General features: G+C 34.8%; 1 protein-coding gene across 1 annotated transcript in view; it reads left to right on the plus strand.

Annotated features, from left to right (window-relative positions):
* Positions 1-23,479, plus strand: part of LOC129225069 (rho guanine nucleotide exchange factor 17-like) — a 171,447-nt gene that overhangs the window by 60,623 nt on the left and 87,345 nt on the right. Inside the window, exon 9 of the mRNA XM_054859617.1 lies at positions 11,454-11,572. Coding sequence (XP_054715592.1) covers positions 11,454-11,572 — 119 coding nt within the window. The remainder of the gene's footprint in view (positions 1-11,453; positions 11,573-23,479) is intronic.

Below are 23,479 nucleotides of genomic sequence, written 5' to 3' on the forward strand. Positions count from 1 at the left end.
TGATTAAAAATAAAAATTAAATTGGTGCAGCGCGCAATATGGGAAGAGTTCTAAAGCTCGAAATTAGGATGTAAAAGTTAGGCGTGATTGGCACCTAGATTTGTTTTAATTTCTAATTATCACTCATTTAATTGCTTATTATTAATGAACATAGTGGCTTTCTTGTATTGTTTTACGGTACGCACAAAAGAAGTCATCCTGAGCAAGCACACAACATATGCCAATGAGCGATTCTCGAAAAAATGTCCCGTGCGTAACGATAAGTTTTTTTTTTTTTTAAATTTTAGTCAAGTAATTTAGTCAAGTAACTATTAGTTAAATATAGGATTAACTGTTATGCTTTGATAGAAGGGGAATGTGGGGCAAAGTGAAATGGTTAAGATGACTGATTTTTTTCAAAATGAACAAATCGGAAATTTGTTTTGAAAATTACAGTACATAAAGAAAGAACATTGTATTTTATAATAAAAATTGTGTTAAAACAGTATTTTATATTTTTGGCGATACATTTGAGTCTTGAAAAAAAAAAGTGAAAATTTTTCACTTTTTTTTTTCCTTGGGGCAAAGTGAAAAATAAAATATTTTTCTAAAGAAATATTTTCTATTTGATTATAAAAATAATATTGATCAAAAGAATCAGTAAATAAAAGGTTGAATGAAGAGATGAAAAGGTAATAAAACAATACACGAATAACTAAATGAATAAATCAATTAATAAATAAAGAAAAATAAATGAGCGAGTAAAAGAATGAATGAATAAGAAAATAGGGGAAGGTCGTTTAGTATCGGGCGGCGGGTAGTATCGGACAAGGGCTGCTTCTTAATTCCACCGCCAGAGGCAGCACGTGCTGGGTCAACATAGTGTGCCGTATTGGGGAAGAAAGCCATAGACGCCATATTGGTTCAAATCAACCGTTCGTTCTGGTGTGCAAAGCTAGTTGTTTGTTTGTTGAAAAAATTGCAGTGCACGAACTTAACTTCTGGAGCATATATTTACACATAGAGTAAGTTATATTGTTTCATTGTTATACCTTTAGACTGATAGTATATCAATCTAATTATTATGAGCTATAAAAGTGTCTAGCTTAAGTAATAACCTAGTAGTGGTTAAACAACTGTATCCTTACAGTCGGATTGTATATCGGACAAAGTTACTGGCACCAAAATAAAATACTGACGGTATTTTTCTTAGTCCAACAGGTTGTAATGGAAAAATCACGACATAAATGGGATGAAACGAATATGAAAGAAGCTATTGAAAAAGTTGGACTCAATAAAATAACAATAGGCTATATTTTTCACCTTTGATAAAAAATTATTACTTATTTTCATTTTTAGACTTGTATTCTATTCTAAGTAACCAACTACTTTGTTAGTTTCATTTTTTTGCACATTAAAATGTTATTTCTAAACTATTTGTTATTATTTCAACATTTTAATGTTTTGTCCGATACAACCCTCCAAAATTTAAAATTAGCCAAATATAGTTTGACAAAAATGTGTTTAAAACATACGACTCCATGTTTTTTAAACCAAAGTTTACAATTTATGTTAGGTAACTTAGTACAGCATAATTTAATGTAAAAACTAATTCTTTACAAATAAAACAAAAAGTGTTATGATTGAAATGGCTTAGGTGTCCGATACTACCCGACCTTCCCCTAAGTGAATGAAAATGAATGAATAAGTGAATTACCAAATGAAGGAATATAAATGAATTAATTAATAAATGAAAACGTAAGTGATTTATGTTAAATGATTGAGTGAGTAAATGGAACAAACTATTTCAATTTGCCCCTTCCACTTTGCCCCATATGTACTTGACGAATTGTACAATTTATTTGAAATATAAATAAGCTTAATGTTAACTAATCTAATACTGCATTGAGTATTTGGAGGTCTTAATTAATATTTAAAATGTTAAAATGAAGAACTTATTCATTATTTTATAGTGAAAAAAATTGTTTTTGACTTCCTTTTTTTTAATTGCCTGTATTTCCAAATGCTTTCATCTTCGTAATATTTTTTTCCTGACTGGAGTCGACTATATATGGTACTATACAGTTAAAATAATACCAGATAGGTGGCGCTAAAAGCAGAGTAAATATTTGACTATTTCACTTTGCCCCCCTGTTCCCCTATATTAAAACATGTATTATTTCCCATCAGCATTATTTTTTGAAGGCTTTGGTTAGCTGGAAAAAATAAAAACAGCGTTACGCACAAGACATTTTTTCGAGAATCGCCCCAATATACAGGGTGTTTCAAAATGAATAGCGGGGTTTTAAAATGTTATAATATTTATTACACCAAACTTACAGCCACAAGTGATATATCAAATGAAAGAGAAACTCAAACAGTTTTACATAATAGCCTACAAGTGTTCAATGTGAGCACCATTCGGCACACGTCAAGACGATATGCGAGTTCTTCCCAAACTTTGACGAGTGTCTCATTAGTAATTGTTTCAATCCTGTTCCTTAATTCGGGAAGGTCGACTGGCAGTGGAGGCACATAAACACGGTCCTTAATAAACCCCCAAAGATAGAAATCACACGGCGTTAGGTCGGGTGACCGTGGAGGCCATGGGAAACAAGCCCTGTCATTAGGCCCCTAACGGCCAATCCAGCGGTCGGGTACAGTTAGGTTAAGCCAATCGGTTAACCTAACGTTGCACAGTAACAACAGTTTCCGTCTTTGCAAACTGTAAAACACAAAACGCTTTCTGTTCTTTAGTCGCCATCTTTGCTACAAGCGCTTTCTAGCGGATTGCAGCAGAAACGTTCCACGCGCATGCGCACTGATGCCATTAAACAAAACTGTTTGAGTTTCTCTTTCATTTGATATATCACTTGTGGCTGTAAGTTTGGTGTAATAAATATTATAACATGTTAAGGGGGTCCGGGACACATTTTGAAATTTTTTTTATTATGTACTTTAGAGTTTTGAAATTTTTTGAACTGATTCATCATTTATTTAATAAGCAAAATCATAACATAAATATGAAAAAAAATTATTTTTTTACTTAAATTTAATTAGTTTTTTTTCAAAAAATGGGGTTGCTTTAAATTGCTATAACTCACAATATTATTGGTCAATTTTCAATTTTTTTTCAAAAAAGTATGCACAAATATCTAAGCTTTAATTTTTATTCGGCGATTTTAAAAATATTGATTCAATAAAAAATAAAAAATATTTGAAGAAAAATTTCGAAAAATTCGAAGATACTTTTATTTAAAAAAATCATAATTTTTGCAGTAAACGTTTTTTTCAAATTCGCCGAATAAAAATTAAAGTAAATTGCTTGAAAAAGATATGCTCCAAGTTTCATTACTTTATCTCTAGCGGTTTCTGACTTATAAGAGTTTGAATGCAAGAAATCGGGAAAAATTGCATCATGGAGAAAAACGCGTTTAAAGTTTCAAAGTTATGTACACATTCGTTAGATGCATGCAACAAAAATAACTATAACTTTCGTTCTATTTAAGGTAGAAACATGATTCAAACGTCCTCTTAAGCAGAAAAAAACGGAGCAATTTTTCAAATTATAAAAAAAAATTGCAAAATTTGAGGATTTTTGTGTCCCGGACCCCCTTAAAACCCCGCTATTCATTTTGAAACACCCTGTAGAAAGAAATATTAGGTATAGCTAAAATTATTGGTTTAAACTTTTAAACTCAAATGATCATAATTCAAGAAACTCCAATTTTATTTTACCCTCAATATTATTATTATATTTTTGACTAGTAGTACTTGCACGGCTTTGCCCGTAGCAGAAATTAAAAAGTCATTTGATTCGCCTGCATATTTACAAATAATGGATGATGAATTTCTCACAAATTTGCTAAGTTCATTTGCTCGCCCACGTTACGGTAATTTGCTCGTGAACATTATGATAATTTACTCAATCACGTTATGATAATTTACTCGTCCATGTTATGAGACTTTGCTCGGTAAGATGTTCTTAAAATTGGAATAGAAAGAGAACAAAATCTAACTTTCGAAAAATCGCTTCGATGTGCTCAGCCCTATGCTAGGAACTAATTGTGTGACAAATTTCATGAAAATCGGCAGCAATCTGGGCGCTAAGTGTGTAACAGACATCCAGAGATCCAGATATAAAGAGATCCAGACATAAAGACTTTCAGCTTTATTATTAGTAAAGATGATAATATAACGTCTGCTCAAAAAATTAATTTTTTATTCTTTCTTTTTTGTTAAACTTATTATCAGCTCATTCAAAAAGAAGCATGCCATTTAATGAACTCAACATGTCTGAAACTAGTGTTTCAAAAACTACTTATTCCGTTTTTATTATTTTAAGACGTTGAAGCCTTCACAGGTTTTACCGTTGAAGTACAGTAAAACCTGTGAAGTTGACAACCCTTGTAAGTTGACCACCTGTCTAAGTTGAGCGCTTTTTTTAGACACGGAATCAGCTCTTATCATGTAAATCAACCTTTGTAAGTTAACAACCTATTTAAGTTTACCACTAAAGTAGTGCAACGCAAGTGGTCAACTTACACAGGTTTCATTGTACAGTAAAACCTGTGAAGTTGACCACCTGCCTAAGTTGACCGCTTTTTCCAGGAACGGAATCAACCCTTATCATATAAATCAACCTTTGTAACTTGACAACCTGTTTAAGTTGACCACTAAAGTAGTGCACCGCAAGTGATCAACTTACACAGGTTTTACTGTACAGTAAAACCTGTGAAGTTGACCATCTGCCTAAGTTGACCGCTTATTCCACGCACGGAATCAGCCCTTATCATGTAAATCAACCTTTTTAAGTTGACAACCTGTTTAAGTTGACCACTAAAGTAGTGCACCGCAAGTGATCAACTTACACAGGTTTCACTGTACAGTAAAACCTCTGAAGTTGATCACCCTTGTAAGTTGACCGCTTTTTCCAGGCACGGAATCAGCCCTTATCATATAAATAAACCTCTGTAAGTTGACCACTAAAGTAGTGCACCGCAAGTGGTCAACTTACACAGGTTTCACTGTACAGTAAAACCTGTGAAGTTGACCACCCTTGTAATTTCACCACCTGCCTAAGTTGACCGCTTTTTCCAGGAACGGAATCAACCCTTATCATAGAAATCAACCTTTGTAAGTTGACAACCTGTTTAAGTTGACCACTAAAGTAGTGCACCGCAAGTGATCAACTTACACAGGTTTCACTGTACAGTAAAACCTGTGAAGTTGACCACCTGCCTAAGTTGACCGCTTTTTCCAGGAACGGAATCAACCCTTATCATGTAAATCAACCTTTGTAAGTTGATCACTAAAGTAGTGCACTGCAAATGGTCAACTTACACAGGTTTCACTCTATTTAGAATTTTGGGGCGTCATTATAAATTTGTATGTATGCATATGTGGCGAATTATTTTCTTTTTGCTGCAGAAAAAGAAATATGAAAGAGCATGGCTATTCTAACTATCATAACAAAGTTCTTTTACTGTTGTTGTTATTTATGCAAAACAGCTGGAACCTGAGCCTACGTAGCGAATCAGTGCCAAATTTCAGGAAAATCGGTCAAACCGTCTAGGCGCCATGCGCGTGACAGACATCCAGACAACCAGAAACATAGACACCAAGAAGACACAGACTTTCAGCTCTATTATTTGTAACTAGTGATACCCGCACGGCTTTGCCCGTAATAGAAAAATCAAAAGGTCTTTTGGTTCGCCTGTATATTAACAAATAATGTATGGTGAATTTTCTCGCCAGTTGGCTTGTACCCATGCTACGGTTCCATGCTATGATAATTTCGTATCTCGCCAATTGGCTTGTGCCCATGCTACGGTTCCACGTTATAATAATTTCGTAATTTACTCGTCCATCGGATGTTAATTTTTAATCTTATAAATTGGAATAGAAAAAGAACCACATCGAATTTTCGAAAAATCGCTTCAAGGTGCACACCCCCATGCTACATACTAACTTTGTGCCAAATTTCATGAAAATCGACCGAACGGTTTAGGCGCTATGCGCGTCACAGACATCCTACAGACATCCAGACATCCAGACATCCTCCGGACAGAGAGACTTTCAGCTTTATTATCTTCTTCTTCTTAATATATAAAATTGGAGTTTGGTAAATTTGTTCCCTAAGATCTCAGAAACTACCCGGCAGATTTGGCTGAAACTTTCACCGTTTGTTCTTTTTGGTACTGGGGAGGTTTGTAGACCAGTTCGATAAAAATCCGATTGATAGTTCTTTTTTTATTCTAATTTGTCCAAATTTTCGCATAAATGCCCCATGACGGTTAAAAAATACGTGCACATATTAAAATTATGTGTCCATCGAAAGCGCTTTTTTTTCTGCTAAAGATGGTATCTGTTAGAAAGTTCTAAGTTGTATGAAAAACGAGTTATGGGTTTTTTTTGTTCCATGTTCGAAGGCTTTCCTCAACCCAATTCATTATTTAGTGTATCATCTCAACTCCCAGTTCATAGTTAGAATTGTTGAATGTTTTTGTGTTTCGTCTGACTGTTTGAGGCTTTTCTCAAGTCAAATCTTAAAGTAACGTTTTTTCCCCAAGATTGGCTAATAATAACTAGATTTGGTTGATTATTTTTCATTTAAACGGAACTTTAGTGTAATTAATGGGGTTTTTTAAAAAAATTATTTGTGCTGATTGGATTTTTTAATCATTATCCAATCTAACAGCAGAAACCTCGCCAAAATTTATGCAGAAAGATTTCAGTAGCGGATGCATTTGGCAGTTTTTTCAACTGTCACGGTTTTTGAAGTCAAAGACTACGTAATAATGTTTGTCAGCTTTCACCATGTAAACAAAATATCGTCAATCAAAGAATCTTTAAAAAAAAAATTTTTACTGTAAAATAATCCAGCAACTAAATTAGGCAAATCCGTAAACAGCACAAAAACTTCCATTAATGTGACTTTGTGCACAAATTCAAACCATCGCCAAATTTTACTACTTATTTTGGAAACATTACGGCTGAAATTGTTTAGCGCCATTTTATGGTGACCAAAAGTATCTTAGCATATGGCGACAATATCTCTAACAAAAATTAGTAACATACCGTTTTACAAAGTAAGGAGGGAGAGCATTATCCAAGGTATCCCAAAACGATTTCCACAATAATTGAAATTTTCCAAAATAACTAAAGCAAGTTTAAGGGGATCACGGGCACGCGGCTACATTTTTTTTTAAACAGTTCGTTCTTCAATAGACATACAGAGAAGGTAAGACTCAATGTAAAAAAAAAATAAGTATTAACTGATAAATCTTTTTAAACATGTGAAGTTTAATTTCATATTTCGAGAATTCTTCAAATTTGTATACACTTAAATTTTGTGTTTTCGTTTCTAAATGAATACTATTTTGCTCTTTTTACTTACTGCTACTTTAGTTTTATAAGTAAGGAAGAAGCTAGATTTTAAGTCACGTCAAAAGGGTGTAATTTAAGTTCTTTCACTTAAAACAGAAAACAAATACAAGTAACGATTGTTTCTGATAATTATTGCTAACCCAGGCAACGCCGGGTATTTTTGCTAGTTAGTATATAAGTAAAGAAGATCATGTTAACTTGAACTGACAAGATTAAAAGTACACCATTTTCGGTGCTTTTACTCCAATCTAATTAGTAAGAAAACATTCTGCGTAATCAATTAAAGACGACCACTGCCTTTCTACTATTAATTGCATTTCTCGACTATTTTTTATACATTTAGTAAAAAAAAAAGAATTTTGGGAGATTAATTTGAAGTTGACGTAAGCTTTGTGTTGGATAATTCTAAATGAATACCATTTCATGACAAGATAAAAGCTTCGCTAAGTGGTTTTACTTTATTTTTCAATTAATTTTATTGCTTAAAAAAAAATGAGTCTTTTTGGATTAGCAGCACTCTTTGCACTCTGTAATCCCTTATGTTTCAATGGAAAAAATAAAGATATTGAATTTCATACACGAAATCTCACTTATGAAAGGGACGAAGAGAGGCTTTGCAAGTCAGTCTAATAAATCTTTACTAATAATAAAGCTGAAAGTCTCTCTGTCTGGATATCTGGATCAATGTGACGCGCACAGCGCCTTGACCGGGCAAAGCCGTGCGGGTATCACTAGTTTAAAATAAAATGTTTCTCTCGCATAGAAAGCTCTTAAACTCTTCAGATGCAATGCATCTATGTCTTACTTTTCAGTGAAAAATTTAAAAAGGTTAATAAATGAAAAGGGGTGATCTTTATATTATGAGTTAAATATTTAAGTTTAACTTTAACATTTATTATGAAAACTAGTGGTACCCGCACGGCTTTGCCCTTAGTAGAAAATGAAAAGGTCCTTTGGTTCGCCTGTATATTAACAAATAATGGATGATGAATTTCTCGCCAATAGGCTATGTTCATTTGCTTGCCCATGTTATGGTTCCACGTTATGATAATTCCGTAATTTATTCGTCCACGTTGTGATAACTTCCGCGGGAAAATTTTCTTGCTATTGGAATATAAAAAGAACAAAATCGAATTTTCGAAAAACCGCTTCGAGGTGCACACCCCCGTGCTATAAAATAATTCCGTGCCAAATTTCATGAAAATCGGCCGAACGGTCTGGGCGCTATGCGCGTCACAGAGATCATGACAGACAGAGAGACTTTCAGATTTATTATTAGTAAAGAAGATAAACTCGTTCTTAGAATAATACCAATGAAAAAGTATGTGCAGTAAACTCCTGATTATCCACGGAACCGGGTGGCACAAGTGCCACGGATAATAAAAATCGCGGATAAACGGTAAAAAGGCTAAAATGAGGGACAACTAAGATAAAACTTGTCCTTCATCAAAATTTTGGCTGTATTGATGCGTAATATTTTCCACAAGCAGTGAAAATACTACAGTAAAGATGCTTTGTCCTTTTGCGAAACAGAACTTAGCGTCAAAACAAGTGTATGTACTAGAGCCGTTATATAGATAGGCCGAAGCATCAGCTTAAGTTTAGCCATTTCGGATAGGATTTTTCATTGTTGCGGAGCTAGGGTTACCTCAGCAAAGTTTCGTGTTTCTCTAAGTTTGCCGTAAATAATATTTTATTTAGTAAACAATTCATGTGTGTGTGTGCAGCTAATAATCGCTCGCAATGAACAATCCCCAAACAATCACCAAACGCGATTACTCGCCAGAAAAGAGAACCACTCAAACACGCGCTCCGATACAAAATGGCTGATCTTAAGCTGATGCGTCGGCTCGTATATGTAGGGGACTTAGTATGTACGATGAAGAAAGCACAAAAAATAAATAAAGCTAATAAATAAAACAAAAACAACTAAGCTTAAATTAAGCAATTTTCGGAAGCCCCCCCCCCCATTAGTATTTGCTCTTTGCTGCGAAAATGCATGTTCCTGATTGTGGATTGACTCGCGGATAATCCGACCCGCGGATAAACCGCTCGAGGATAATCCAGAGTTTACTGTAGTATCATATGAGGCAGTGAGAAGCAAAGGGGTGTAAGTGGCAAAATTAAAAATTTGGAGATAACCAGTACCAATGGTAGGTGAACCTCTCCTCTGTCTTGGGGCAAGAGATGGTACTAGTAGCCCTGGTAGTTGCTGCTGTATAGCATGATTTAGAAAAAAAATTCAATGGAAGCCTACCTAGGACGTTATCTTTAAACGCGTTTTACTTAAAACTTGAAAAAGTTCACTTACATCCCTTTGCTTGTCACTGCCTTATTAGGGAGGTTCAAAAATACATGTAAAAAAAAGTTTTTCCTAGATAACAGGACACCCCTCATTTTTTTTACACTTGGGGATAGCAATGTACTGGAAGAATTTTAGCTTCCTATTTCAACTGAAAGAGGGTGCTCAACTCCCTCCCCCAAACTTCATAAGGAGGTGGGAGGGTGGTTAAAAATACATTAAACTAAAGAAACACTGCTGCATATTATAATATACACGAGTAATATGCATATACATTGCAATAAAATAATTATTTACAAAAAAAAAAAAGAAAAATTAATTTGAAATTTGACATCTTGAATTCAAATTATGTTTTTCGCAATCACGAGTGTGTGCATGTAGGCGTGTGTGTTTGTGTGTGGGGGGTATGTGTTTGTGTGTAGGGGTATGTGTATGTGTGTGTAGGCATGTGTGTTTGTGTCTGTGTGCTGGCATAAGTGTGTGGGTAGCTGTGTGTATGAATATGTGTGGGGGGGGGGGGGTACGTGTATGTAGGCATATGTGTTTGTGTGCAGGCATGAATGTGTGTGTATGTTTTTGTGTGTGTGTATGTGTAGGTGTCTGTATGTATGCGTGTGTGTAGGAGAATGTGTGTGTATGTGTGCGTGTGTGTGTGTGTAGTTGTGTATGTATGCGCGTGTGTGTAGGACATGGATGCAACCTGGAGACGGTTTTCGCTATAGGAGCAGCATCGTGAGGAGCAGGTCGACGGTGATGCTGCGGAGGGTGGTGGTGGGAAAATAAAATGATAGCACGCCAAAAAAAAAAAAAAAACAGTCAAATGAAAGCAATAAGCAATCGTGATTGCTCAAAAAAGCTGTGGAAAGCAAATGTTTCTAAATTTGTGGTATTTTCTATGCTACGGCTAATGTTAAAGTGAGGGGTCATTGGGCACCCTCTAAAAATTTGAGTAAGAAGCTAAAACTTTGACAGCATAATACTATTAGTAAGTCTAAAAAAATAGGGGGTGTCCTGAACTCTAGCTGGAAAAAAAAAATAATTTGAATGTTGACATCTTGAATTCAAATTATGTTTTTCGCAATCACGAGTGTGTGTATGTAGTCGTGTGTGTTTGTGTGTGGGGGTATGTGTATGTGTGTGTAGGCATATGTATGTGTGTGTAGGCATATGTGTTTGTGTCTGTGTGCAGGCATGAATGTGTGGGTAGTTGTGTGTAGGTGTGTGTGTATGTGTGGGTGTCTGTATGTATGCGTGTGTGTATGTGTGTGTATGTGTTTGTGTGTGTGTGTAGGTGTGTGTGTGTGCGTGTATGTATGCGCGTGTGTGTAGGACATGGATGCAACCTGGAGACGGCTTTCGCTAGAGGTGCATCATCGTGAGGAGCCGGTCGACGGTGATGGTGCGGAGGGTGGCGGTGGGGAAAATCAAAGGAACGTCAAAAATAGTCAAGTGAGAACAATAAGCAATCGTGATGCTCAAAAAAATGAACCATCCTATGCCTCATATTATGATGAGCATGGAATTATCATCAATGACTCTTATGTTAAAGTAGGTTAATTTAGTCTAAATAGCTTTAACTCACCTGACATTGAATAAGTAATTTATTTTGAAAGCGAAATTTCAAAACCACGAAGGTTCCTTTCAAAAATTGTATTTACGTATACTTAGAACTTCTTATCGGAACTATGTAGAGAATGAGTGTGAATTATGTAAGCACGCATATAAATAAAGCGTACATAAAACTCAGCAATTAATGTTTTTGTTCAATAACAATTATTTGCAGCTGGAATAGATGAACCGTGCGTCAGGAAATTTCTGAAAGAAATATCGAGCTTGGAAAACGATATTGCGACTGTTAGCAAGATGGGGGACTTGGTTTCAACTCTAAGTTGTCCACATCAGGTAAGTAATAAAAAGTATATAAATGCATGTCAGCATCAAAACAATTGATCTTTTTCGTTTAATCAGTTTAAATAAAGAATTTCCGCCCAGAACTAAACGAGCTTCCTTTCCTGTATACCAACATCGACCTTCTCGCAGCTGATCAATCTTATTTATTATTTCTCTAAATCGTTTTTCGGTCGCTAACCGAAATCTTCCTTATTCTTTAATATTCTCTTAATTGACTCAGACTGCATATTATGCCATACATACCTCTGATTTCTAAAAACGAATAGCACTTTTTAAACACAGCATCTGAATTAAAAAAATTTCCATTAAATGTTTTTAAAAAACGTTTACAAAATAAATAAATAAAATAAATAAAAATAAAAGGCTCATCAAAATAAGTGTATTTTTTTTAACACAAGAAATCGTTTTTAGCTCAATTGGGTAAAACTAAAAACCATCACAATTTATTTTCCCTCGTTGCAAAACTAAGAAAACATTAAGAAAACATTTCAGAAAATAAGTAAATGATGAAATATCCTTTTGAACAAATAAGTATCAAAAAATGAAAAATCGCCAATACAGCACTTTATTTCTGTTAAAAAATAAACCAGTCCGAATTTCCTTTTATTTCCCGTTGGCAAAAATAAAACCAAATAAATTAAAACATTAAAACTTTAAAATGATATATATATATGTGTATATATATATATATATATATATATATATATATATATATATATATATATATACACATATATACATATATATATATATATATATATATATATATATATATATATATATATATATATATATATACACATATATATATATATATATATATATATATATATATATATATATATATATATATATATATATATATATATATATATATATATATATATATATATATATATATATTAGGGTGGAACGAAAAGAAAAAGTTTTTATTTTCGAATTGTAATAGTGCAGAAAAGTTGCAATTGGTGAAGACTTACAAAACAAAACAAAAATTTTTAAAATCGGATAATATCTTTCGATCCCGCAACAAGCCTAAAAATTTAAAAAAAATGGAAAATTTCATGTATTATTGGCGGTTTTTTAAAAATTTTGCTCCAACGTTTCTTTTAAATACTCTAAGACGGAAAAGACGATTGGTGAAGCCTTCAGAAATTTAAAAAAACATATTGAAATCGAATAATACCTTCCGAAGGAACAAGCATGAAAATTAAAAAAAGGGAGAATTTTATCCTATCTTAATGATTAAAAATAAAATTGTTCTTGTTGTTTTTTTCCCGTTGTTACAGGGAAAAGCCTTTTAAAAAAACCAATATTACACATAAACATTAATTTATTTCTTGACTTTTAAGGTATCTTCTAAACATGCAAAACTACCATTCTTTACAACAATAAAACATTTTCAAATAATAAAATGTTATAAAAAATTTACCAAATTTACAATCCAGTATACAAGTCTTACTGTTTTAAGTGTCACTTGTTGAAGCTAATTTATAATCAGATTTTTTGGAAAATTCGGGTATAATTGATCTAGATTTCAGTGTTGCTCTTATGTAGACATCTCTTGATTTAAATCCACACACTTTGAGTGAAGCCTCCGTCACTAGTTTTATACATCTTTCGACAGCTTGCGTATGGCAGGGGAATAATTTTATATCCCAGCCGGGTATAGTGCCTGTTGCAATAAGATTTTCAATGTCTTTGTTAGGAACTTTTCGAAGAAAAGGTGGAGAAGATAGCTTTGTCGTGTTCCATTTAATAATCTCTGTGTAATCTTCTGCTTCGAAATTTAGAGATGGAATGACGAAGTTTCTAATGCTTTTGCCTTTAGAAACAGACTCCCTGGCTTTTAAGACGTTTTTAAACGCTAGTTCTCTTATGTGCCTCCTTTTATCAAACACCATTGCCATTAATAAGTTTTCGGGATGCGCAAAGAAAGAGTTTCTTTCAATGACAGGGTAAACAACTTGTTTTAGATTGTCAGGTAAGTATCGACAGGTTTGAATTGTTCTGTAAACATGAATGGCACCATCTGTGAAAATTTTGCGGTTCTTTATTTCAAACCAGACCGGCATGTAACATCTCAAAATAAAAGTCACTATGTCTTTTAACTCACCTGATGGGATCGATACACTTACGTACAGTCTAAGGACTCTATTTGCACAAGTGAGCCATCTGGAATGTGAGAGTGGGCCGGGGTCATGATTTGACAAATCATTTGGGCAATTGCCACCCTTTATTGCCTGAGATATATCTAAAAGATATCTTTGATCCTTGCTCAAGCACTTTCTGTTTACATCTGGAATTGTTCAGTCAGTTGCTTGAAAATCTATTACTGGCAGTTTTCGCAACCTCTGAGTTGATTTCCTATTGGTCCAGAAAACGAATTTGGGCCAGTTGTTCCACCATCCAAATACCGAAAAAGATGGCGAAAAGGCAACTCAATGAAATGTAATAAACAAATAGCCCATTGCAATGGTCGTCCAATATAAATTTCAAATTGACGAATCGCGCCACTTTTCCACCCAGTATTGATTTTAGTACCATCGCAACCTACGATGGCTAAATCATCCAGTGAAATTCTTTGTTCATTTAGATATGAAACAATGCTATTCACTATGTCTTTGGCTGATCCAGAGTTTGGAGACACGTGGCCAATATAAACGGAATCAGGTTCTTTGATAATAGAATAATTCTCTTCTTTCACTGTTCGACGAAATTGCTTTGATTCAATCTTATCTATATAAAAAGTGTCATCTTTTCTTCCGTCAAAATAAATACCCCGAATGGAGTCTTGTTTAATGCCACTTTGCAGATATTTTCTATTTTGGCTTTTTTCTCTCCTAATTTTTTGTCCATCAACAACTTTGGAAATATCTGTTTCAGTCACTAAGCCAACGGCTTGAAGCACACTGGATGCTATGGCAGCAGTTGCACGATCAGATACGCTGTAACGATCGCTATTTAGTGCCGTAGTTTTCAACTTAATTCTCATCTGCCACCGGGTTCTCTTCTCTGGGTCGGTTTGACTTGCAATCATTATAAGTTTCTCTCTTGACTGAACAACTTGGTTGTTCTTCATTTGAAAGACCAGATTCATCTTTCATGACTGAAACGCACTCAGAAACTTTTTGTTTTAAGGCATAGGCTTTTCTTTGAAATCTTTTTTTTAACCTTTTTGTTTCCTTTTGGTCCAAAGTTCCAATTTTTTCTATGACATGTTTCCTCTGAAGATAGAGAAATCTTTATTCAGAGATCGGTATCTTTTTAGATTTTTCACACGTACATTTCATGTAAATTGGACATTCACCAATGTCTGGGGTCTTTTTACAAGTGCAAATAATATTCCTTACGCACTTACAGGCAGAGACGTTAAAGAGTTTCCTTGCTTCACTTTTGAATTTATCAACCTTTTCTTTAAACTTTGGTTTATCCTTGTCTCGGTTGTAAGATCTCATGAAATTGAGACATTTTTTGAAGAAGATATCGATGAGCAGAGCAATTCTTTTCAGGGAAACTGTAGGAATCGAGGCCTTACCAAAGATACATTTAAGTTTTTGCGCCACGATGTCCTTAACAATGGAAAAACTCACTTTCCTGTTATTGACTTTTCTAGCTAACTCGAATCTCTCTTAAAAGCAACTTTGAAGTACATTTTCATAAGTAGGGAGCTTATCTGTCGGCAAATCTCTCGGGTGGCCAAATATAGGGCACTCAAAGGACTTTCTCGTAATTTTTTTCTGCAAAGATGGATTCATGTTTGAAACATGTTTAGCAGAGCAAATCGACATCACACGCACATTAGAAACATTGAGAAATACTGATGCCAGCACGACTGCTTTATTCATTTAAGTAAGATACCTTAAGACACAAGACAACTAAAAAGCTCATAAGTTCAAGATCGAGAGGCGCTACTGGGGCGTATTAGATGCATACACTGTACTGAGCGGCATAAACAAATATGAGTCTCGCGGGATTAAAGGGAGATGTGGACAATTTCACAGGCAGGCTAATACTAAAATATCACATTTGTTTTATAAACAAACGTTCTTCTATTAGTATTCCATACCGAACTTATGAGGATCGTTAAACTAAAAGAAAAAAAAAGCTGAAAAAGGGCTTAAAGTTTACATTTTTTCAAATATGTAGGTTCGTTGCGCGATCGGAAGATATTGTTTTATTTCAAAAAGATGTATACTTTTTTTTTTGCTTTGAAGTCTTTACTAAACGTAACTTCTCCGTTCTGTAGCCTGAAGAACATTGAACCAAATAGACATTGAACCAAAAATGTTAAAAATTCGGAAAAAAACCTGAAATTCTCAAATTTTTCGAATTTTTAGGCTTGTTTCTGGATCAGAAAATATTATTCGATTTCAATTTTTTTTTCTGAAGGCTTCACCAATCGTAACTTTTCCGTCTTAGAGCCTTAAAAAGAAACATTAAAACAAAATTTTTGACAAATCACTAAGAAAACACGAAATTTTCCATTTTTTCACATTTTCAGGCTTGTTGCGGGATCGGAAGATATTCTCCGATTTTAAAAATTTTTGTTTTGTTTTGTAAGTCTTCACCAATCGCAACTTTTCCGCACTATTACGATTCGAAAGTAAAAACTTTGTTTTGTTCGTTCCACCCTAATATATATATATATATATATATATATATATATATATATATATATATATATATATATATATATATATATCAACAACCTTCCTTTCAAAGTAAACAAGAAGTTCGTTCCAAAACTAATCGAGCCTACTTTACCGTACAGAAATATCGATGTTTTAGTTTCTAATCCATATTCTCTAAATTAGTTAAATCAGCAAATTATGTCAAATATACCTGTTTAAAATTTTGAGCTGATTCTAGAAACATGTTTTCATCAAGTTTTTAACAAAGTTTGTGTTAAGCGAATCAGCCTTTAAGTTCGGGATCTATATTTCCTTTAAGTTTCTCCGTAGGCCCTAATGTTAAGGTTTTTTGAAGTGTTTGAAATTATTCAGTAAATTACCAGTCCTATAGCAAGGACTAAGGCAGACATACATGAAATACACCGCCAGCTCAGTCATTCCAGCCGAGGACTGCAGTTTCGTGCTTATTAGCACTCATCAGCCCGGCATAGGAAGTGACTGAGCTGGAGGTGGAAAACCTCTTAAAGCCAAGAGTGCCAAACAAACTGGTAGCTAATATAGAATTAGCATTGACCAGACGAGTGACCGAGGCATGGTTCGGTTCAACTCGAAGTTTGCAGGCAAGGCATGGTATATTCATTAAGTTACCTGATGAGTGCTAATAAGCACGAAACTGCAGTCCTTGGCTGGAATGACTGAGCTGGTGGTGTATTTCATGTATGTCTGCCTTAGCCCTGGCTATAGGGCTGGCAACTTACTGAATATACCATGCCTTGCCTGCAATTTTTGAGTTGAACCGAACCATGCCTTGGTCACTCGTTTGGTCAGTGCTAATTCTACATTATCTACCAGTTTGTTTTGCACTCTTGGCTTCCTTAAGAGGTTTTCCACCTCCAGCTCAGTCACTTCCTATGCCGGGCTGATGAGTGCTAATAAGCACGAAACTGCAGTCCGCGCTGGAATGTCTGAGCTGGCGGTGTATTTCATGTATGTTTGAAATTGATTGAAAAATCGTTCAAATCAAAAAGTAAAATCGGGGAATGAGGTGTCTTCTCCCAGATCTTTCGAACAGAAAAATGTTTGTTCGAAACGGACAATTCACTCAACTTTTTTGGGAGGGGGGAGGGGGCAGACAGACAGACCGATACACATTTTCCCCATCTCAAAACCCTACTTTCCAATTTTTAATTTTTCAATATTTATTTGACTATTTTACTTATATTTTACCTTTTTTTTAATCTAGAGATACTTTTGGGATGCATTAAGCCTTCTCTCAATTTTTTTTTCTTTCTTTTACTTTTACTGGAAAATAGGCAAATAAAAAGTATCAATGTTTAAGTGTACAAGTCTTTCTCTTGAAGTTAAAACTAACGCAACCTCTGTTTTTTTAAGCACTTTTATTATACTTGGTCTGATTGTCACGGAGTAATCTGAGGCCTGGTTTTGCTTATATCTCTGCAACTAGACCACTTAAAGACTTCGGAATTTCACTAAGTGATTTACTTAATCTTAAGGTACAACTTAGCACTGAAAAATTAAAATTCTAAAATAAAATTATTATTTCAGTAAGGATGGAAAACAGCAAATTTCCCTATTAAATGTTTAAATGTAAAACCCATTGTTACAAATTTTACTGCCTTGCAAAAGTAATGTTAAAAGCAATCATAAATTAAAATTTTGAATCAAGGCTTCTCTGAAGCAAGCATGAAATTAGCAAACATAAATCCTAGAGAGGAACAAGGATTAAATTTTAGTGCCAACTGCTTAAAGTTTTAGACACGTATGTAGGTTTTTTCCCTTTTTAGTACCGAGCATTTATATGAAAAAATAAGGTGAAGATTCGTGAGAGTAAAATTATTCTATTTCTGAAATACATTTATACTAAAAAGAATGAAATAACAGATTTTTTTTAAAAATACCAAGCACTTTTCATAATACACTCAAGACTACAAAATAACTTTTCTGGGTCAGATAGGACAATTTAAGAATTCCTGCAGTTTTCGAAAATTCCAAGAAAATGACACCACAAACGAAGAAAACTGCGGTTCTAGTCATTTCAAACTAAACTTTCCCGAGAAGAAAAATATGCATGTTTCAACACTCGAAGTTAGGATTGAAAGCCAGACAATGATAAGAAATTCTCTTCATGACTTGAGCCGCACTTTTCTTCGTTTGTGGTGTCATTTTCTTGGAATTTTCGAAAACTACAGGAATTCTTAAATTGTCCTATCTGACGCAGAAGAGTTATTTTGTCCTTTTGAGTGCATTATGAAAAGTGCTTGGTATTTTTTAAAAAAAATCTGTTATTTACCATGTTTTTAACAAACCTTCAATTTCTCGAAGCGAATTTAGGATGACTTACGTCACATTCATTTTAACCCAGCTATTTATCAATCACATCGAAAAGAGAAATGTGGCAGGCCCACATTTCTGAAACAAGGCAGCAGCTAATTAATTTATCCAAAATAATAAAAGATCTTAGTGGAAAGCGCTAATCCAATCAAAGGCTTGCTTTGAAGAGAGAATGAAATTTTAATGCTTTAGTAGAAATAATTGAGAAAGGCTAATAAAGCGATTAATGGAGTTACTGTGTCTTATTAATGCAATAATATGTTTGTTTTCACAAGAGTAGTGCTTGTTAATTAATTGTCTGCGCTCATTCTTTCGACGTAATGCAGTTTTTTACCTCCTTTTACAAAATAGGAAGGAAAAAGCAAAAAAATTTTCACTCAAAAATCGACCTTAATTTCCATTTTGCTCGCCCCCGAATGAATATTGAGTTTTTTTTTCCGACCCCACCACACGTGGATATATGCCTAAGAACGTATAGACACCCGAAGTATCCATTTTGACGATCCCCGAGTTAATTACAACGAGTTTTCTTGTGACATCTGTATGTATGTGCGTATGCGTGTATGTGTGTATGTATGTATATACGTGTCTCGCATAACTCAAAAGCGGTATGTCCTAGAAAGTTGAAATTTTTTACGTAGACTTCTATTGGGGTCTAGTTGCGCACCTTCCCTTTTGGTTGCATTCAGATGTTCCAAAGGCGTTTCTTTTTCACCTTTTTAGGGGTAAAAGCATTGCTAATTTCAATGCAAACTCAAGCGCTGTTATAATTTCGCAAACTATTGGCAATATTTCGCCAAGCTGTTGGTCGCCAAGTTTTGTCGCCAACTTGGTGACAAATTTGGCTGGTTTTTTTAAATATATTTTTTATTTTATTTTACTTATTTGTTTTTAAAATCTGGTTTTAATTTGGCTTTTTTTTTTTTTTTTTTTGGAGAATTAACCGTTGAATCGCATTAAAACTGCCAATATTGAGAAAATGTTGATAACTTACGATGTTTGAACGAAAAGCCGAAAGGCTAAATTCCGTAAGTCAGTCAACAATGTTACATGCTTATACAAGCAGAGATAATACCACACAGTGGAAGATGCAGAATCAAACGTTAATGTGAAGAAATGAACAATGGAAACTTGTTTAAAATCTTACCGAAAATTTATTGGTCCATAGAAACTAAAATAAATAAACTAACAAAATAAGTTTATAAGAATAAACCCTGGCCATAAGCGGAGGTAGAGTTCACAACTCCCCAACACCTACCGGACCCAACACACAAGAGGCTGGCGAACACAAAAAAAAGAGAAGAGAGAGAACGATTGGAATCGTTCACTATTTATACTTGCCTCATTAGCATATGATTGGGCATCAAAGGATGCCAACCTAAAACTGAAACTTTACACGTGCCGAAAGAGTTGAGAAGTTAATCTAATTTGAATAAAGTAAATTTTATATTACATTAGGAATGAGAACGCGGTTAAATATCGTTTACCGATGTCTATCAAATGTATCTGTATTGTGGCGATGTATCCCACACTCTCCAGAATATCTGCACTCCTTCATGTAATCGCGCTGCGAGCGCAGAGTAAAACAACTACTACTTCTTCTCGGCGAATGGAATGTGTGTGTTTACGGTTCTGACTGACGATCGTCACGGAACGGCTTGTCTTCGCTGTATTGTTATTGAAATAGTAAAGTTTATTTTTATAACTGGTGATATTTAATCAAGCCTCAGCACACACGCAGTCCACTACAGTAAAAAACGTTTTCTTTGCTCCGATTCGCAACAAACTTGGGGTGAAAACATTTGTGTTTCTTTGCTTACTCCGAGGCACTATTATCATTAAATTGGAGTAAAAGGAAGTCATGTGATGCACACATCCAGCTCGGTATTTTTTTTTTTTTTTTTTTTTTTGTAAGAGCGTTCAGTGATATCTCTGGAATTCTAAGCGTTTAGACGAGACATGCATAATAGGTACAATGTTTGCAGTTTTTGCACATCATGATTGTACATTTTTAGGAGACATTTTGCTAAAGTCTGTGCCCGTTCAATTCAATACGATACATGTAAATGTTTTTCAGTCTCTGACATGCATACCAGAGGCTTATTTAGTACGATACTGTTTTGTAGAGTATTTCTAAACTGTGTATATCTCGTACAACTTGTGCTGGAGTTAGGGGAACGCGGGAAAACGCCTTTCCAAAAAAACTCAGCTTTTTGAATAGCAACAAGCATTCGTAAGTAATCTAAACTGAATCCTTTTGACAAAGCAGAAAATTGTCAACCATGGCATTAACCCTGTAAAAAAGCGCATTCCCGCAAACACTTACAGCAACTACGTACAGCTAATCATAAACGGTTTACACACTCCCATTAAGCTAACTGCGGAGTCTTACGAAATCTTGAAAGGTGTTTTAGGATTTGTGCCTCTTGTGATATGGCAGAATTTCATAAGGACACTTGGAAATTTTTTTTACAATATGCTGAAATAATTCTGTATTTCTTCCATAACTCCGTAATTCTTTATTATTTTGGTAGTTTAACGTACCCCATGTATGATATCGAGGTCCATATACTGTCCACGTCTGAGACATTGAGCTATGGCCTAGAGCAAGTCCATTTCTTTCAAGGGACAGCAATCAGTAAGAAGAGGAATAGGGAAGTTGCAGCCTATTAAATGTTCATATTTTGACTATTGGATATTGTTAATTGACCCTCAAAACTAAAAAATTCACCATCGCCGAATTTTAAAACACCGTGGTTGATTTTTAATGAATTTTTAAAAATCCACGCGCAAAAGTGCGCTCTTCTGAAACGTCACGAGCCTACGTCACAGGGCGCGAATGGGCAGCCTTCCGCCGAAGATCCCTTGTTTTCGCTAGGGACATTTTGAGCGCGCTGATATTTATATTTTTTAGAAATTCAATAATCCTTTTGAACACACTATGGAGACCGGATTAGTTAAAGCACAATCTAAATAAACTTCCTCATGTAACATCAATGATGATATTCGAATATTTCCGAGAGGATGAGAGGTTTAATGTTCCAGAAGCGCGAGGAGTTAAATGCGAGGAGATAAGCCTTTTACGTTTCGTCTTCGAAGTCGAATGCGTGACCTTCGGCTTCTCCCCTATCGGAAGAGCGCATGACGTCACTTCCTATGCCATTTGACGTCACAAGGGCTTGAACTTTAAAAATTAATTTAAAAAAAACTACTTATCGTATCGCAAAAATTTTTTCACCTATGATGTTCATACATGTTACTCTATCATATAAAAATAAAATTGAAAAATCGAAAACTTCCCTATTGTTAGGCTCAGAGTTGGGCTACCATTGCAACCCTTTTATTGGCGAGAAAATCCTGTACGCTTTTCTACTTCTTACATGAATTATATTGTTCGCCAAACGGGCAATAACACTGCCAACTAAATCCAAAAGTTCTTAAACCGTTTTTTTCTTACCGTAAAAGCGGGTGAGAATGGTTTGGATGGAGAAAATGATACAAACTCCAGTTTTGACGTAATAAGCATTCGTAGTGCACTCTGGGATATCCCAGCTTCAATAGGAACTATTGTCCAACCTTCTCTGGTAATGAGAGAATCCCAGCTTCAATAGGAACTATTGTCCAACCTTCTCTGGTAATGAGAGAATCCCAGCTTCAATAGGAGCTATTGTCCAACCTTCTCTGGTAATGACAGAGTTTTTATCATTGTTAAACCGACCTCACCAGACGAATAACCTGTTGATTGTGACTTAATTTGTTGTGAGCAACTGGTGATACGTGTTTGTAGGTGGAAATTCCTGTTGGTGGACTTTTAGTGCAGAAGGAATCAATTTCTTAAGTACTTTTCGTTTTCATACTACATAAAGAAAGTTACCTTCAATTTTCATTCAAAAATGAAATGTTTTTATGTTGCTGCAGTTACAAATGTGTAAAGTTTACAATTTGGAGAGTGAGTGTGGTGGAGTAATTAGTCAAAATTTTGGAGGGTGCGTTGAGTTATCAGGGGAAAAAGTACCCAGGAAAAATCGCCGGTGTAGATCCAAGTGGGTTTGAAGTTTCAACAATGTTGAAGCGAGGTAAGTTTTGGCAGTCGCCTGAGAAAAAGATGATAAGACTTGGTATCCATCTTCAAAACTTATGAAAAAAAATAAAACTTTTGTTTTATCTCGATTTTATGATGTACCTGACTCTCCACAGTTCAATTTTCAGCATAGCTTACATCTACAACTCTCCCGTTAAAATAAAGGGTGTCCAAAAATTAACGCAAGATTTGAATTTGCCGCCATTTTTGCAATAAATGGTTGGCAACCCTGAAAAAGAACAATTGATAGCTGAGAGGTTAGGGTTTAAAAAAATGGAGCGTTATACGATACAATAACGCGCTTTCATTATTGAACAATTGTTTCAAAAATAATGAAAGTTGAGGCTGGTCAAGCAGTTACTGTTATTGGCGCTCGGTATCGCAACACGGTAATGCACGGGTGGTTGTGGGCTTGCTGACATAGACCTTTGAATTCAAATAACCCCATAAGAAGAAATTTAATAATGTTAAATCACACGATCTAGGGTGCCAATTCTGATCACCGAAATGAGAGAGTACGCGACTAGGAAATGCCTTATGCAGTCATTGAAATGTTTCACTCTCTCTAGCTGTATGGTACAATAACACCCCATTTTTACTAACCCTACTCTCAACTGTCAAATTGTTCTTTTTTCATGGCTGCCAACAATTTATGGAAAAAATGGTGGCAAATTCAAATCTTGCGTTAATTTTGGGACACCCTTTATAAGTGAGGTAGAGTATGGTGCAAACCACCAAAACCTATATGAAAACGTTGAAACATGCACTGTACCATTCTCACCCGCAATGAGAGGGTGCGAATAGTACAAAGAAAAACTGCTCTGGAGGGGA

The sequence above is a fragment of the Uloborus diversus genome, chromosome 6 (genome assembly GCF_026930045.1).
Source record: "Uloborus diversus isolate 005 chromosome 6, Udiv.v.3.1, whole genome shotgun sequence".
In the NCBI taxonomy this organism is placed as follows: domain Eukaryota; kingdom Metazoa; phylum Arthropoda; class Arachnida; order Araneae; family Uloboridae; genus Uloborus; species Uloborus diversus.